Genomic DNA, 16,543 nt, shown 5'->3' with positions numbered 1-16,543 from the left:
GAAATGCTGAATACAACAGGTGTAGTAGACCTTACAGTGAAATGCAGAATACAACAGGTGTAGTAGACCTTACAGTGAAATGCTGAATACAACAGGTGTAGTAGACCTTACAGTGAAATGCTGAATACAACAGGTGTAGTAGACCTTACAGTGAAATGCTGAATACAACAGGTGTAGTAGACCTTACAGTGAAATGCTTTCTTACAAGCCCTTAATCAACAATGAAGTTTTAAGAAAATACCCCCCCCCCAAAAGTAAGAGCTAAGAGCAGCAGTAAATAACAATAGCAGGGCTATATACAGTACCAGTACAGAGTCAATGTGGAGGCTATATACAGGGGGTACCGGTACAGAGTCAATGTTGAGGCTATATACAGGGGGTACCGGTACAGAGTCAATGTGGAGGCTATATACAGGGGGTACCAGTACAGAGTCAATGTGGAGGCTATATACAGGGGGTACCGGTACAGAGTCAATGTGGAGGCTATATACAGGGGGTACCTGTACAGAGTCAATGTGCGGGGGCACCAGTGTCGAGGTAATTGAGGTAATATGTACATGTAGGTAGAGTTATTAAAGTGACTATGCATATATAATAACAGAGTAGCAGCAGAGTAGAAGGGGGGGGGGGGCAATGCAAATAGTCTGGGTAGCCATTTGATTAGTTGTTCAGGAGTCTTATGGCTTGGGGGTAGAAGCTGTTTAGAAGCCTCTTGGACCTAGACTTGGCGGTCCGGTACCGCTTGTGTGGTAGCAGAGAGAACAGTCTATGACTAGGGTGACTTGAGTCTTTGACAATTTTTAGGGCCTTCCTCTGACACTGCCTGGTATAGAGGTCCTGGATTGCAGGAAGCTTGTCCCCGGTGATGTACTTTTACTTCACTACATTCCTAAAGAATATGATGTTCTTTTTACTCCAAACATTTTCCCTGACACTCAAAAGTACTCCTTACATTTTGAATGCTTAGTAGGACAGAAACTGGTCCAATTCGCACACTTATCAAGAGAACATCCCTGGTCATCCTTACTGCCTCTGATCTGGCGGACTCACTAAACACACATGCTTTGTTTGTAATGATGTCAGAGTGTTTGAGTATGACCCTGGCTATCTGTGAATAAAAAAAACAAGAAAACTGTGCTGTTTGATTTGCTTAATATAAGGATTTTTAAATGATTTGTACATTTACTTTTGACACTTAAGTATATTTTAGCAACTACATTTACTTTTGATACTTAAGTATATTATATATATATATATATATATATATATATCTCAAGTAATATTTTACTGGGTGAGTTTCACTTGAGTGGTTTTCTATTAAAGTATCTGTACTTTTCCTCAAGTATGAGAATTGAGTACTTTTTCCACCACGGCTTATGGGAGATTCTGAAGCGGCGCCTGAGACTGTATTTCCTCCACCATCAACAAGACAACAAATTATGGAATTTCTTGTGGTAGAATGGTGTCACAATCTTCCAATAGAGTTCCAAACACTTGTAGAATCTATGTCACGGCACAGTGAAGCTGTTCACATGGTGGCCCAACACCCTATTAAGACACTTTATGTTGGTGTTTCCTTTATTTTGGCAGTTACCTGTAGATGATTGTAACAACTGTTATTTATAGCAGGTGGAATTTAATGACTTGGAACATTCTAAAAGTATTTATTTTTAAATGTTTTATTTAACCAGGGGAGCTCATTGAGACCAAACATTAACAGTCCAATAAAACATTTATAAAAACTACAGATTACAATTTAAAAAACTACAACTTCAACATCTGAGTAAATGTTGACATTTAATCAAGACAAATGCAATTCCTATTTAACAAATTCAACATTAGACTCCTAAACTGCCCTAGCGGAACCAGGGAATCAGGACACTGGGAGTTCTGCAGGTTATTCCAAAAATCGTGGGCATTGAAACTGAAGGCGGATTCACCTAATTTGTTTAGTAGAGCTTTGTAAACAAAAAGGGAATAGGGAAGTGATCTATGGGACTTTAATGAGGACCAGCCAACCTTTTGATACAGGATGCAGTGAGGAGTATTAAAACTGTCACCTGTGATAAAGCGAACAGCGCTGTGGTAGACGGCATCCAAAGGTTTAAGAGTAGTGGCTGCTGCATTCTGGTAAATGGTGTCACCATAGTCAATAACTGGCAGTAAAGTTGACTGTACAACCTGCTTCCTACTGTTTAGGGAGAGGCAAGATCTGTTTCTAAAAAAGAAGCCCACTTTGAGTCTTATCTTTTTAACTAGCTCATCAGAATGTTTTTTAAACGTTGTCAACACGAATGGCTATATAGATATAAATAGATATATTTATAGTGTAGTTAGTGTAGCCAGTCATGCTCAACATGTTCCTCTGTATAATCTGACTGACCCTCTTCCTCTTCTGTCTCTCTAGGAAAGAGCGTCCCATGTCTCTGGGTGTCTTCCCCATGTCAGGAGGGGGGGCAGTTCTGACCCCTGACCTCCAGGCCAAGTCTGAGACGCCGGGCGCAGAGGCCTGGAGGTTCAACGACCTGGAACATCCGCGCTCCAATGCCAGCCTCAAGGTGGGAAATGGGGACGGCTCGATAACAGATACACAGAGATGTGATTGACACAGCCTAGAAAAAAAAGTGGGCAAATGAAACTGTCTATTTTAATGATCCGATACATTTGAATAAACATGAGTCTGTTTATTTCTGCCTGGGTGAGGCTATAGGGCCCTGTTGAAATACATTTGAAATGCCTCTTTCTGCAAGAAAGGAGGCTCTGGACTAATCATGCACAGTGTGAGAGAGCAAGGGTGCACCTCAATAGTCTAAAGTGGCTGCCTCCTATTGTTTCCTCCCCCTCATGTGCTTAGAGTACAGGGCTTTGGACTAGGCACGCTTAGCATGCCTAATGCAGAGGCCTTTGGAAAGGGCTCTGAGAGGGGAGAGAGTCGGCACCCCTCTGTGATGTCTTCTAGAAGGATCTGACAGGGGCTTCTGTGTATTCATACAACCGCCCTCCCCTCCTGCATGTTTCAGAGAGGGCCAACTTCATGAATATGCATAACTTAGCAGGATAGAATGCTCCTTATTTAGTCATTTGTCCTCATGCTGTTAGATGTCTGTCAGATGGTAACATAATGACATCATCGCTCTCTGGCGTTGGATGAGATTCTCAGTAGTATACCAAATGCCGTCACTCTCCCCCACAGACCCACAGTCACAAAGACTTACAGTGTGTTATTGTACCGTCCTGAACGGGGCTTTGCAGTTCCTTTACATAAGCGGTAGGAATAAGCATCACCACTTTGAATATTACTGCATGGAGTCTGTATCTGTTTTTCTCTTCAGTGATGATGATACCCTAAAGGTGCCTGTGTTATTTCGGCTGCTGCTCCGCTTCGTTCAGAAGTGGGGCATGGTCTTCGTGACGAGGGGTAGATGGTCTGTGCCGTGGTACATTCTGGGATAGAGGCTGCTGGCAGGCACCCAATCACTGGGGGAGAGAGAGCGCAGGCCGGCACGTGATTGGATGTTTTGACTCTTTGTAAATGAGGAGTTGTATTGATTGTCAAAATGTTCTACTACATAACATTTTATGGCGTGGCCTACCTAGAAATCGATTTTTCTTTTTGGAATCGTCTATTGTTGATCTGTAAGTGTAGTGACGGTGGTATCTCTTAGACTGTATTGGTTTTCTTTAAATAGGCTAGAAATACTCAGTCCCAGCGTTCAAAGCTGGTTGAAATGATGTCATAAGAACAAGTTGGGGGTTATGTGCAAACCCCATGTTGACATGACCATAGTTTTCTGACATGTATTCTCTTCAGATGAACTGCTCTGAGGTCACTCACTACCATTGATTAAGCACTGCTCTGAGTTCACTCACTACCATTGATTAAGCACTGCTCTGAGGTCACTCACTACCATTGATTAAGCACTGCTCTGAGGTCACTCACTACCATTGATTAAGCACTGCTCTGAGTTCACTCACTACCATTGATTAAGCACTGCTCTGAGTTCACTCACTACCATTGATTAAGCACTGCTCTGAGTTCACTCACTACCATTGATTAAGCACTGCTCTGAGGTCACTCACTACCATTGATTAAGCACTGCTCTGAGTTCACTCACTACCATTGATTAAGCACTGCTCTGAGGTCACTCACTACCATTGATTAAGCACTGCTCTGAGTTCACTCACTACCATTGATTAAGCACTGCTCTGAGGTCACTCACTACCATTGATTAAGCACTGCTCTCGTCCAGCTGTCAATTCAAACTGCAAACATATGTCTCGCAGCCATGAACCAAATGCTGTGTGCCATTTCAACCAGATTACCACTGCTTCTGATGCCTGGACTTTTACAATGGCATCGGAATCATTCATTGCAATAACCCGTCTCTTACCCATACAGAAGAACATAGAAAAGAGAGTTTGCAGCCACCAATGGGGGATGTGAACACATGTATTTTCAGATTTTGTTTGTAATTCGAGTGTGTTCAGGGTTTTTGGGTTCTCCCATAAATAAGGGCGACCTCATAAGCGTTCAACCCAAAGAGTCAGTATGTGAGTAACTCAAACCCTAAACTTCATTGACACAATAATACTCTGACTATGTAAGTAGGGTTCTTCTGTATGGTTCAGTGACTGGACTTCATAGGCTTCAGTCAGCTGTGGTGAGATGGTAGTCACTGGGCTAGTGGGTCGCCTCAAAACCTCCCACATGTTGAATCTAATAACCTTGACTTTCAGCCAGCCATCACCAGCTGTGAGCAATGTAGACCGACACTCACACTCACACACACACGCACGCTTGGCAGTGTGTGTTGCCTCAGTGCTTCTGCAGAAATGCGCCTCTTCATTGTATCTCTCTTCCCAAGCAGTTGGATACAGACGACCCCCCAGAGAAAAGGGATGGTTACAGTACGCTGCAGATCTCTTGGGGGAATTCTCTCCCAGACGACTGCAAGGTAGTTGTCTCTGTGGTGGTGGAGAAGAAAAGTGTCACTGCAACCCGCTTGTACATGCCATGGAGACCCCATGTTGTGTGTGTGTGTGGGCTTTAGTAGTTGTCTTCAGTGTGCTGTTTCATTTTTTCAGAGCAAGCAGCATCTCTTTGCGCATTATTCAAAGTCCCTCACTTCACAGACCACCTGAGCCCAATGCAACCATGTCAGGTTTCCCTTCAAATCCTAGATAGATCCTCCTCAGTGAGCTAAAGGAACAGTCAATGATCACCTCCATTTAGTTTCCCCCCTAAAATGAGCTGTTTTGATCAGTCAGTGGTCTGTAGAGTGGGGAAGGCGTGGTTCCATTCAGCTTCTATGTTTCATTTTGCCAAACTGCATGGTACTAGCTGTACTTCTTACACACGCTGTTGCTTTCCTAGCTCCGTTTAATTGTTTTCACGTGAACTTGGAAGCAAATTGTCTCACAGTATGTTGTTATCTCACAGTTTTAGCATGCATACCACTCTCCGTAGTTAAATAACAGTCTTCGTAGTTATAACACTCTTTGTAGTTTTACACAGTAGAACTCCACTCTGTAGTTTTCTATCTTATTGTACTCTATGTAGACTTAACATTGGAGATTAGTTCACTTATTATTGTGTTGTCATTCATAGTGAACCTTGTGTTTGTTTCTGTTATGAGCTGACCTTTGAGTTGTGTGTGTGTTCTGTGTTGTTGTCTCTCAGTGGAGGAATGGCACTCCCCACTGGGCCCATGATTGGTTTATGTTCTGTGTTGACCTCTGACCTCTTGTGAAGTCCATGTGAACCCTGTGATCTGATGTGAAGTGTGAATTAGTGTGTATTAGCTGTTGACTGTGTTCTACCCTTCCTTGTCCCAGTCAACATGTTCCTGGTCCTGAGCTCAAACTACACAAAATAGATAATCTACCATCAAATTCATATTTGATTATTGTACAGAATAATGGATACCAATTTCAGTTTTTTAGAGCTTCTCCCAATGAAAAAGCCATCACTTCAAATAAATACCTTTAAGAAATGTTATATATTAAAATGAAACATCTTTACTCCCGAGTGGCGCAGTGGTCTAAAGCACTGCATCTCAGTGCAAGAGGCGTCACTACAATGAATTACATCCAGCTGTGATTGGGAGTCCCAATGGGCGGCACACAATTGGCCCAGCATTGTCCAGGTTTGGCTGGTGTAGGCCGTCATTGTAAATAAGAATTTGTTCTTAACTGACTCATAATAGAATACATTTTTAATGGAAGTTGATGGATCACAGGCGATGGGTTTCTGTCTGTACTACTTGTATCCTCAATGTCTGTAACTAGTGCTTGTTTAGTTTTGTCCCCAGCTCCAGTGTGATTGCTTTAAGCCAGGCTGAGCTGTGGTGTTGTGGTGTCTCCCCTGTCGGACCTGTTACCATGGTGACGTCCCTGTGTTCCTTAGTTCCTGTTCTGTCTCTACTGTACCTAGCACTAGAGGCAGGAGTTTTTCCTCCGCACATGACCGTACCATGAAAAACTCTGGGCCCTAGTTCAGGAAAATGGGTCAAGGTCAAGGTTAGGGTTAACCTTTGACTCTTGACCTCTCTATGACCTCTATGATGACCCTATCGGTTGTGGTTGCAGGACGAGCTGTCGGACCTTGGCTCAAAGTCGGTCACTCCCATGTCCACCACGGCATCAGACGTCGCCATGGAGGGGGAGGGGCCAAACAGTAAGAGCATGGAGTTGCTGGCGGCACTGGGGAACAGGTCAATATCAGTGGGTATGAAATGTTACTCACGATACTGCAACTAAGTTCTCACGACAAGTATTATAATGGTAGATGACAGAGAGATTTATCTTTGTATCCATTCTTGATGATCTAATAGCACATAATGAAGGTCTCTTTGATTTGATTCTATTCCGTATGATATGTGTCCTGTAGGTTTGCCAGAGAACGAGGATAGCTCAGAGGTGCATGACATCATTGAGTCCACCCCTGAACTGGACATGGACCTCAGTGGATACAAAACATCCAGGTAACCCCTACAAAACCATCACCATTGGGTATTACTCCTGTACAATGTGCTAAATGCTAACTGCTAATCCCTTCACTATGCAGCACCCCGACCAAAGGAGGCATTGGCATTGAGAACATGGCGTTTGACCGCAACACAGACTCTCTGTTTGCGGAGCTGTCGTCTGCAGGCATAGGGGACGTCATCGGAGACGTGGACGAGGGGGCCGACCTGCTGGGTAAGCGAGGGAAGGACCTCTTTCCTATAGCAGCAAAACCCCTCCAAGGATGTGTAGTGTTTAGGATTGTAGTAACATTGTTATAACACTAGTGACTCTAATGAAATATAACACCTTTAACGATCTGTGGCTATTTTAGTAATGTTGTAGTAACATTGTAGTAACGTTGTGATAATGAATTACAACACAAGGATCCGTTTCTAAATAAGCTATTCTGTAAGAACTAAATTAAGCCTGACACCTTCAAGAAACAATATTCATTTTCCCCCAACATTACAGCAACTTTTGGGAAGATTTATCTATTTTAAAAAATGGACGAACAAACTGTGTGACACTGTCAACTACAAAGTTCAACAATTGGATTCATTTAAAAGTGTATCTTTAGAATATGTCTCTTGACAGATGAAGTTAAACTAGTTTTGGAATGTCTTTTGACAGATGGAGTTGAACTAGTTTTGGAATGTCTTTTGACAGATGGAGTTGAACTAGTTTTGGGATGACTTGTGTTAACCCCTTGTGAGTGTCTCAGTGTGTTGTTTACCCAGGTGACCTCCCTACGTGGTTCCTGCTTCTGTGTTCAATGCATGCTAACTCATGAATTACTATAGTAGCAGGCCACTGAGTTAGACAATAAACGGACACTATTTTACTACATTCAGCTCACTAATACACACTGGCTGTTGCACTGAAGTGAAATAACCGTTGCTGTTAGGTTAAAACAAAGCTAAACTGGATTTAGAAATTCTGCTTGTATAAGTTGAAAGTCATTCTCTGCTGTTAGCTCCATCAGTGTCTAACCCGCCTCTCTCTCTCCTCGTCATGTCCTCTCCTCTGGCTCTTGTCCCTAACCCCAGTGGAGTACTCTGGTGTGTATTATGACCTCAAAACCTCTCCTTTGTTATTTCTCCTCCGATACCTCTCTCTATGCCCTCAGAGAAAAACTCTATTCCAGGGATGGGTATCTGCAGTTGTGGGTGCAGGATTTTGCTCCACCCTAACACACCTGACTTAATTAAAGCAAACATGGTCTATATTGGAAAACCATGGCTAGTTTATCAGGCTTTGTGAATCTGGTGTGTTTCAATGCTGGGCTGGAACAAAAGCCTGCCTGTATACACTGTGGCCCTTCAGGACCAGTTGCCCATCCCTGCTCTACATTTGGCCTGCTCTACATTTGGCCTCTCACCACCTCATATCTTCAGCTCATTGCTCTACTACTACTGCCTTGACCTGAATTTGACCCCCGCTCCTCGCTAGCATTACAGTGGAAACAAAGGTTGATCACAAGATGAAACCAGACATATGAAAACTGTTAGACGGGCTAAATGCATTTGGAAAATGTTTGTTCTTCTTATAACTGCTTTGGTTATACTGATTTCTGTCTAACATGCACCATAAGCATGAAGAATAACTCATCGTACAGCTTTAATAACACATTTTTTACTATACATCTGAAATAGTTTTAGTCTGTGTGTTTGTTTTTATAGCTTCTCTAGCTTTCCCAACTGTCTCTCTACCCTAGAACTGTAACTCATTCCTTTCCCCACTAGCATGTTAGGAGTACCCTAGTTCTCATTCCTTTCCCCACTAGCATGTTAGGAGTACCCTAGCTCTCATTCCTTTCCCCACTAGCCTGTTAGGAGTACCCTAGTTCTCATTCCTTTCCACACTAGCCTGTTAGGAGTACCCTAGTTCTCATTCCTTTCCCCACTAGCCTGTTAGGAGTACCCTAGCTCTCATTCCTTTCCCCACTGTCTCTCTACCCTAGAACTGTAACTCATTCCTTTCCCCACTAGCATGTTAGGAGTACCCTAGTTCTCATTCCTTTCCCCACTAGCCTGTTAGGAGTACCCTAGTTCTCATTCCTTTCCCCACTAGCCTGTTAGGAGTACCCTAGTTCTCATTCCTTTCCCCACTAGCCTGTTAGGAGTACCCTAGTTCTCATTCCTTTCCCCACTAGCCTGTTAGGAGTACCCTAGTTCTCATTCCTTTCCCCACTAGCCTGTTAGGAGTACCCTAGTTCTCATTCCTTTCCCCACTAGCATGTTAGGAGTACCCTAGCTCTCATTCCTTTCCCCACTGTCTCTCTACCCTAGAACTGTAACTCATTCCTTTCCCCACTAGCCTGTTAGGAGTACCCTAGTTCTCATTCCTTTCCCCACTTGCCTGTTAGGAGTACCCTAGTTCTCATTCCTTTCCCCACTAGCCTGTTAGGAGTACCCTAGTTCTCATTCCTTTCCCCACTAGCATGTTAGGAGTACCCTAGTTCTCATTCCTTTCCCCACTGTCTCTCTACCCTAGAACTGTAACTCATTCCTTTCCCCACTAGCCTGTTAGGAGTACCCTAGTTCTCATTCCTTTCCCCACTAGCCTGTTAGGAGTACCCTAGCTCTCATTCCTTTCCCCACTAGCCTGTTAGGAGTACCCTAGCTCTCATTCCTTTCCCCACTAGCCTGTTAGGAGTACCCTAGTTCTCATTCCTTTCTCCACTAGCATGTTAGGAGTACCCTAGCTCTCATTCCTCCGTTGTGTTTCTCATACACACCTCATGTCTCAGTCTCTCCACCTCTCTCTCGTTCTCTTGCCTGACTTGGATTGCATGGTTTTCTCAGACCTTAGCTTGCTCGGTAAGACCTCACCCGCTCGCTCCATCCTACTCTGTTGCAACATGTAACATGTTCTGTGTGGTGGCTGTTGGGGTTGTCCCTGTTTTGTTCTTCTTAGAAATATCTCACTATGAGATATTTAACACCCTGAATGGACTGATTCTTTATTATATCTATATGAATATTAAAGTCAGTCAATGTGACGATGTGTTCATCCATTGAAGTAAATGCACCTCCATAAATATTGATTTATTTTGGATGAAGATTTTAAAAACATAGTTGATTAAGAACTATTTGATACATAATAGAATCTATCCAGGCCTTCTACACATGCTGTTCTGTAAACTCCAGTTGTATGAACACAAAGCAGAAAACGAGGTAATTTCTCCCCTGGCTGGTGTTGTTCCTTGTTTACAGGTATGGGTCGTGAGGTTGAGAACCTGATCACGGAGAACACACAACTAATGGAGACAAAGTAAGAAAAACACACTGAGATCGGTGTACTTTTAGATTTATTTGACAATTATACTCAACAAAAATATAAACGCAACATGCAACAATTTCAAGGATTTGATTTACAGTTCCATAAATTCATTAGGTCCTAATCTATGGATTTCACACGACTGGGAATACAGAAATGCATCCGTTGGTCACAGATACCTTAAAGAAAATGTAGGGGCGTGGATCAGTACACCAGTCAGTATCTGGTGGGACCACCATTTGCCTCATGCAGCGCGACACATCTTCATACATAGAGTTGATCAGGCTGTTGATTGTGGCCTGTGGAATGTTGTCCCACTCCTCTTCAGTGGCTGTGCGAAGTTTCTGGATATTGGCGGGAACTGGAACACGCTGTCCTACACATCGATCCAGAGCATCCCAAACATGCTCAAGGGGTGACATGTCTGGTGAGTATGCAGGCCATAGAAGAACTGGGACGTTTTCAGCTTCCAGGAATTGTGTACAGAGCCTTGCGACATGGGGCTGTGCATTATCATGCTGGAACGTGAGGTGATGGCGGCAGATGAATGGCACGACATTGGGCCTCAATATCTCATCATGTTATCTGCCCATACCATAACCCCACCGCCACCGTGGAACACTCTGTTCACAACGTCGACATCAGCAAACCGCTCGCCCACGCGATGCCATACACATGGTCTGCGGCTGTGAGGCCAGTTGGCTGTACTGCAAAATTCTCTAAAACAACTTTGGAGGTGGCTTATGGTAGAGAAATTAACATGAAATTCTCTGGCAACAGCTCTGGTGGACATTCCTGCAGTCAGCGTGGCAATTGCACACTCCCTCAATTTGAGACATCTGTGGCATTGTGTTGTGTGACAAGAAATTACATTTTAGAGTGGCCTTTTATTGTCCCCACCACAAGGTGCACCTGTGTAATGATCATTCTGTGAAATCAGCTTATTGAAATGCCACACCTGTCAGGTGGATGGACAATCTTGGCAAAGGAGAAATGCTCACTAACAGGGATGTAAACAAATTTCAGCACAAACATTTTAGAGAAAGACGATTTTTGTTTCTGGGATCTTTTATTTCAGCTCATGAAACATGGGACTAACACTTTACATGTTGCATTTATATTTTTTTTCAATGTATACCCCCCAAAGTTATTAAAATGTTATTAGTCTTTTAAACTGGTCTAAAGTCTATTCCATATTTAGATGTATTTAGCTTTGTAGATCCCACTATACCGGACTATATACTGGAAGCACAACATAACACAAACATCTTGCATGCAGTGTTGTAAGGTGTCACATTCATTCCTTTCCCCCCTTGTTTCCTGTAGGAACGCTCTGAATGTGGTGAAGAATGACCTGATAGCGCGGGTGGATGAGCTGTCGTGTGAGAAGGAAGTGTTGCAGGGGGAACTAGACGCTGTGACACAGACCAGGAAAAACCTGGAGGAGAAGAACAGAGAGCTGGAGGAGGAGCTCAAGAAGTGGGTGAATAACAACAACAACACACGATAACACACTACACACAACTGATCATGTAAGTTCTACACCTGTTGTATTCAGGGCATGTGACAAATCAGATTTGATTTGATTTGACAACAGCAACACACCATATTAATATGGCCACCCCAATTATAAGACTGTTTTTAGGGAAATCACCAAGAGTAAACTGTCAACATGAACACATGGCATAGCATATTGTTGATGAACCTGATTGAACCAATTCTTCTGTTTTTCCAGAGTGCGTGTGGAGATGGAGGAGGTGAAAGGGAAGCCAAACGAGGAAGAGGATGTGAGTGCCTCTTACCATATGTATAACATTGTCCTGTATAATGTGACTGTACCTCTTCATGTCCTATAGTGGTGCCCTTTTCTATATTGTAATCACTGTTAAATGTATATTTTTATGATATTGCTGCAAAATGTACCTTCCTTAAAATTCAGCTTGTTACTGTGATTGGTGCGTTGTATGTCCGACCAATTAAAAACACCCTCTCTCTCTGGTGTTCCAGAGTGACGTTCCTACAGCCCAGAGGAAGAGGTTCACCAGGGTAGAGATGGCTAGAGTCCTCATGGAGAGGAACCAGTACAAGGAGAGACTGATGGAATTACAGGAGGCTGTTAGGTGGACAGAGATGATCAGGTGAGGAGGAGGAGAGGAGAGAGTAGGATTGAAGGGAATCGAATAGAGCCAGTATACAATGCAATCCCTCAGCTAACCATGTATTTTTAAACAATATGGCCAATTAAAAACTAGGCCACTGCCATACACTTGAGTCAGTGGCGGTCGGTGCCATTTAAGATCAGGGAGGACAATTTTTAATGAGCATGGCCTTATTTCTATTACAGCATATTGGATAAATGTCATTCACATTCCCCATTTTTTCCCGCTTGCTTCTGTTTAAGATTTGTTTTTCAACAGAATCGGCAGAATGAATACACCCCTGATCACTCGCAAACACAGTTTGCTTTCATAGAAGCCACATACAAACAGCATAATCACTTTGCTTGTTGTATGATTCCTTCTCACATCCACGTTCTCTCCTCGTCTCACCTTTTCCCTTCGCTTGTGGACTTCATTGCACAACACAACAGCTGTCTGTGCCCAGGCGCAAATGATCGCTAACCACTACACCAAGCCTACATTGTTGTCACCATGTTAGCTAATGTCATAGTCCACATACCTACCAGAACTAATGTGTTAGTAAACCTGCTACAATCATGCATTACGGTGTACAGTCAGTAAGTAGTTTAGCAGTTATACTGGTGAGCCCCGTGGCAATACATTTATTAAACCAAAAGCTTACCTTGACTTGGAAGAGTTCCAATGTTGGATAGCCATAGCCAGCTAGCTAACGAGAGAGAGAGGCTCAATATACAGTGCCTTGCGAAAGTATTCGGCCCCTTTGAACTTTGCAACCTTTTGCCACATTTCAGGCTTCAAACATAAAGATATAAAACTGTATTTTTTTGTGACGAATCAACAACAAGTGGGACACAATCATGAAGTGGAATGACATTTATTGGATATTTCAAACTTTTTTAACAAATCAAAAACTGAAAAATTGGGCGTGCAAAATTATTCAGCCCCTTTACTTTCAGTGCAGCAAACTCTCTCCAGAAGTTCAGTGAGGATCTCTGAATGATCCAATGTTGACCTAAATGACTAATGATGATAAATACAATCCACCTGTGTGTAATCAAGTCTCCGAATAAATGCACCTGCACTGTGATAGTCTCAGAGGTCCGTTAAAAGCGCAGAGAGCATCATGAAGAACAAGGAACACACCAGGCAGGTCCGAGATACTGTTGTGAAGAAGTTTAAAGCCGGATTTGGATACAAAAAGATTTCCCAAGCTTTAAACATCCCAAGGAGCACTGTGCAAGCGATAATATTGAAATGGAAGGAGTATCAGACCACTGCAAATCTACCAAGACCTGGCCGTCCCTCTAAACTTTCAGCTCATACAAGGAGAAAACTGATCAGAGATGCAGCCAAGAGGCCCATGATCACTCTGGATGAACTGCAGAGATCTACAGCTGAGGTGGGAGACTCTGTCCATAGGACAACAATCAGTCGTATATTGCACAAATCTGGCCTTTATGGAAGAGTGGCAAGAAGAAAGCCATTTCTTAAAGATATCCATAAAAAGTGTTGTTTAAAGTTTGCCACAAGCCACCTGGGAGACACACCAAACATGTGGAAGAAGGTGCTCTGGTCAGATGAAACGAAAATTGACCTTTTTGGCAACAATGCAATGGCGTAAAAGCAACACAGCTCATCACCTTGAACACACCATCCCCACTGTCAAACATGGTGGTGGCAGCATCATGGTTTGGGCCTGCTTTTCTTCAGCAGGGACAGGGAAGATGGTTAAAATTGATGGGAAGATGGATGGAGCCAAACACAGGACCATTCTGGAAGAAAACCTGATGGAGTCTGCAAAAGACCTGAGACTGGGACGGAGATTTGTCTTCCAACAAGACAATGATCCAAAACATAAAGCAAAATCTACAATGGAATGGTTCAAAAATAAACATATCCAGGTGTTAGAATGGCCAAGTCAAAGTCCAGACCTGAATCCAATCGAGAATCTGTGGAAAGAACTGAAAACTGCTGTTCACAAATGCTCTCCATCCAACCTCACTGAGCTCGAGCTGTTTTGCAAGGAGGAAAGGGAAAAAATTTCAGTCTCTCGATGTGCAAAACTGATAGAGACATACCCCAAGCAACTTACAGCTGTAATCGCAGCAAAAGGTGGTGCTACAAAGTATTAACTTAAGGGGGCTGAATAATTTTGCACGCTCAATTTTTCAGTTTTTGATTTGTTAAAAAAGTTTGAAATATCCAATAAATGTCGTTCCACTTCATGATTGTGTCCCACTTGTTGTTGATTCTTCACAAAAAAATACAGTTTTATATCTTTATGTTTGAAGCCTGAAATGTGGCAAAAGGTCGCAAAGTTCAAGGGGGCCGAATACTTTCGCAAGGCACTGTATATATATTTATTTTTCTAGAATCAGATACCTACATGAAGGAATAGGCAAAGGACAATGGATACAACATATAAATCACTTCCACAGTTGTTTCCATGGTCTCTGCTATAGTAATATGCTGCAGTTGTTTCCATGGTCTCTGCTATAGTAATATGCAGCAGTTGTTTCCATGGCCTCTGCTATAGTAATATGCTGCAGTTGTTTCCATGGCCTCTGCTATAGTAATATGCTGCAGTTGTTTCCATGGCCTCTGCTATAGTAATATGCTGCAGTTGTTTCCATGGCCTCTGCTATAGTAATATGCAGCAGTTGTTTCCATGGCCTCTGCTATAGTAATATGCTGCAGTTGTTTCCATGACCTCTGCTATAGTAATATGCAGCAGTTGTTTCCATGGTCTCTGCTATAGTAATATGCAGCAGTTGTTTCCATGGTCTCTGCTATAGTAATATGCTCCAGTTGTTTCCATGGCCTCTGCTATAGTAATATGCAGCAGTTGTTTCCATGGCCTCTGCTATAGTAATATGCTCCAGTTGTTTCCATGGCCTCTGCTATAGTAATATGCAGCAGTTGTTTCCATGGCCTCTGCTATAGTAATATGCTGCAGTTGTTTCCATGGCCTCTGCTATAGTAATATGCTCCAGTTGTTTCCATGGCCTCTGCTATAGTAATATGCAGCAGTTGTTTCCATGGCCTCTGCTATAATAATATGCTGCAGTTGTTTCCATGGCCTCTGCTATAGTAATATGCTGCAGTTGTTTCCATGGCCTCTGCTATAGTAATATGCTCCAGTTGTTTCCATGGCCTCTGCTATAGTAATATGCAGCAGTTGTTTCCATGGCCTCTGCTATAGTAATATGCTCCAGTTGTTTCCATGGCCTCTGCTATAGTAATATGCTGCAGTTGTTTCCATGGCCTCTGCTATAGTAATATGCAGCAGTTGTTTCCATGGCCTCTGCTATAGTAATATGCTGCAGTTGTTTCCATGGCCTCTGCTATAGTAATATGCTGCAGTTGTTTCCATGGCCTCTGCTATAGTAATATGCTCCAGTTGTTTCCATGGCCTCTGCTATAGTAATATGCAGCAGTTGTTTCCATGGCCTCTGCTATAGTAATATGCTCCAGTTGTTTCCATGGCCTCTGCTATAGTAATATGCTGCAGTTGTTTCCATGGCCTCTGCTATAGTAATATGCTCCAGTTGTTTCCATGGCCTCTGCTATAGTAATATGCTGCAGTTGTTTCCATGGCCTCTGCTATAGTAATATGCTCCAGTTGTTTCCATGGTCTCTGCTATAGTAATATGCTGCAGTTGTTTCCATGGCCTCTGCTATAGTAATATGCAGCAGTTGTTTCCATGGCCTCTGCTATAGTAATATGCAGCAGTTGTTTCCATGGTCTCTGCTATAGTAATATGCAGCAGTTGTTTCCATGGTCTCTGCTATAGTAATATGCTCCAGTTGTTTCCATGGCCTCTGCTATAGTAATATGCAGCAGTTGTTTCCATGACCTCTGCTATAGTAATATGCTCCAGTTGTTTCCATGGTCTCTGCTATAGTAATATGCTCCAGTTGTTTCCATGGCCTCTGCTATAGTAATATGCTGCAGTTGTTTCCATGGCCTCTGCTATAGTAATATGCTCCAGTTGTTTCCATGGCCTCTGCTATAGTAATATGCAGCAGTTGTTTCCATGGCCTCTGCTATAGTAATATGCAGCAGTTGTTTCCATGGTCTCTGCTATAGTAATATGCAGCAGTTGTTTCCATGG

At 42.9% G+C, this 16,543-nt stretch overlaps 1 protein-coding gene across 5 annotated transcripts in view; it reads left to right on the top strand.

The window, feature by feature from the left end:
* Positions 1–16,543, top strand: part of LOC139365180 (C-Jun-amino-terminal kinase-interacting protein 4-like) — a 73,786-nt gene that overhangs the window by 24,329 nt on the left and 32,914 nt on the right. For 2 of the 5 annotated variants that reach the window (XM_071102630.1, XM_071102633.1), the window contains exons 5-14: positions 2,408–2,558; positions 4,869–4,955; positions 6,589–6,727; positions 6,890–6,983; positions 7,067–7,200; positions 8,055–8,066; positions 10,224–10,281; positions 11,614–11,766; positions 12,023–12,074; positions 12,295–12,425. In XM_071102630.1, coding sequence (XP_070958731.1) covers positions 2,408–2,558; positions 4,869–4,955; positions 6,589–6,727; positions 6,890–6,983; positions 7,067–7,200; positions 8,055–8,066; positions 10,224–10,281; positions 11,614–11,766; positions 12,023–12,074; positions 12,295–12,425 — 1,011 coding nt within the window. The remainder of the gene's footprint in view (positions 1–2,407; positions 2,559–4,868; positions 4,956–6,588; positions 6,728–6,889; positions 6,984–7,066; positions 7,201–8,054; positions 8,067–10,223; positions 10,282–11,613; positions 11,767–12,022; positions 12,075–12,294; positions 12,426–16,543) is intronic. The other 3 variants (XM_071102632.1, XM_071102631.1, XM_071102634.1) reach the window with 3 other exon arrangements.

Source organism: Oncorhynchus clarkii, chromosome 13 (assembly GCF_045791955.1).
Source record: "Oncorhynchus clarkii lewisi isolate Uvic-CL-2024 chromosome 13, UVic_Ocla_1.0, whole genome shotgun sequence".
Taxonomy (NCBI): Eukaryota; Metazoa; Chordata; class Actinopteri; order Salmoniformes; family Salmonidae; genus Oncorhynchus; species Oncorhynchus clarkii.
The sequence above is the reverse complement of the archived record's forward strand: the minus strand, read 5'-3'. Positions and strand labels throughout refer to the sequence as shown.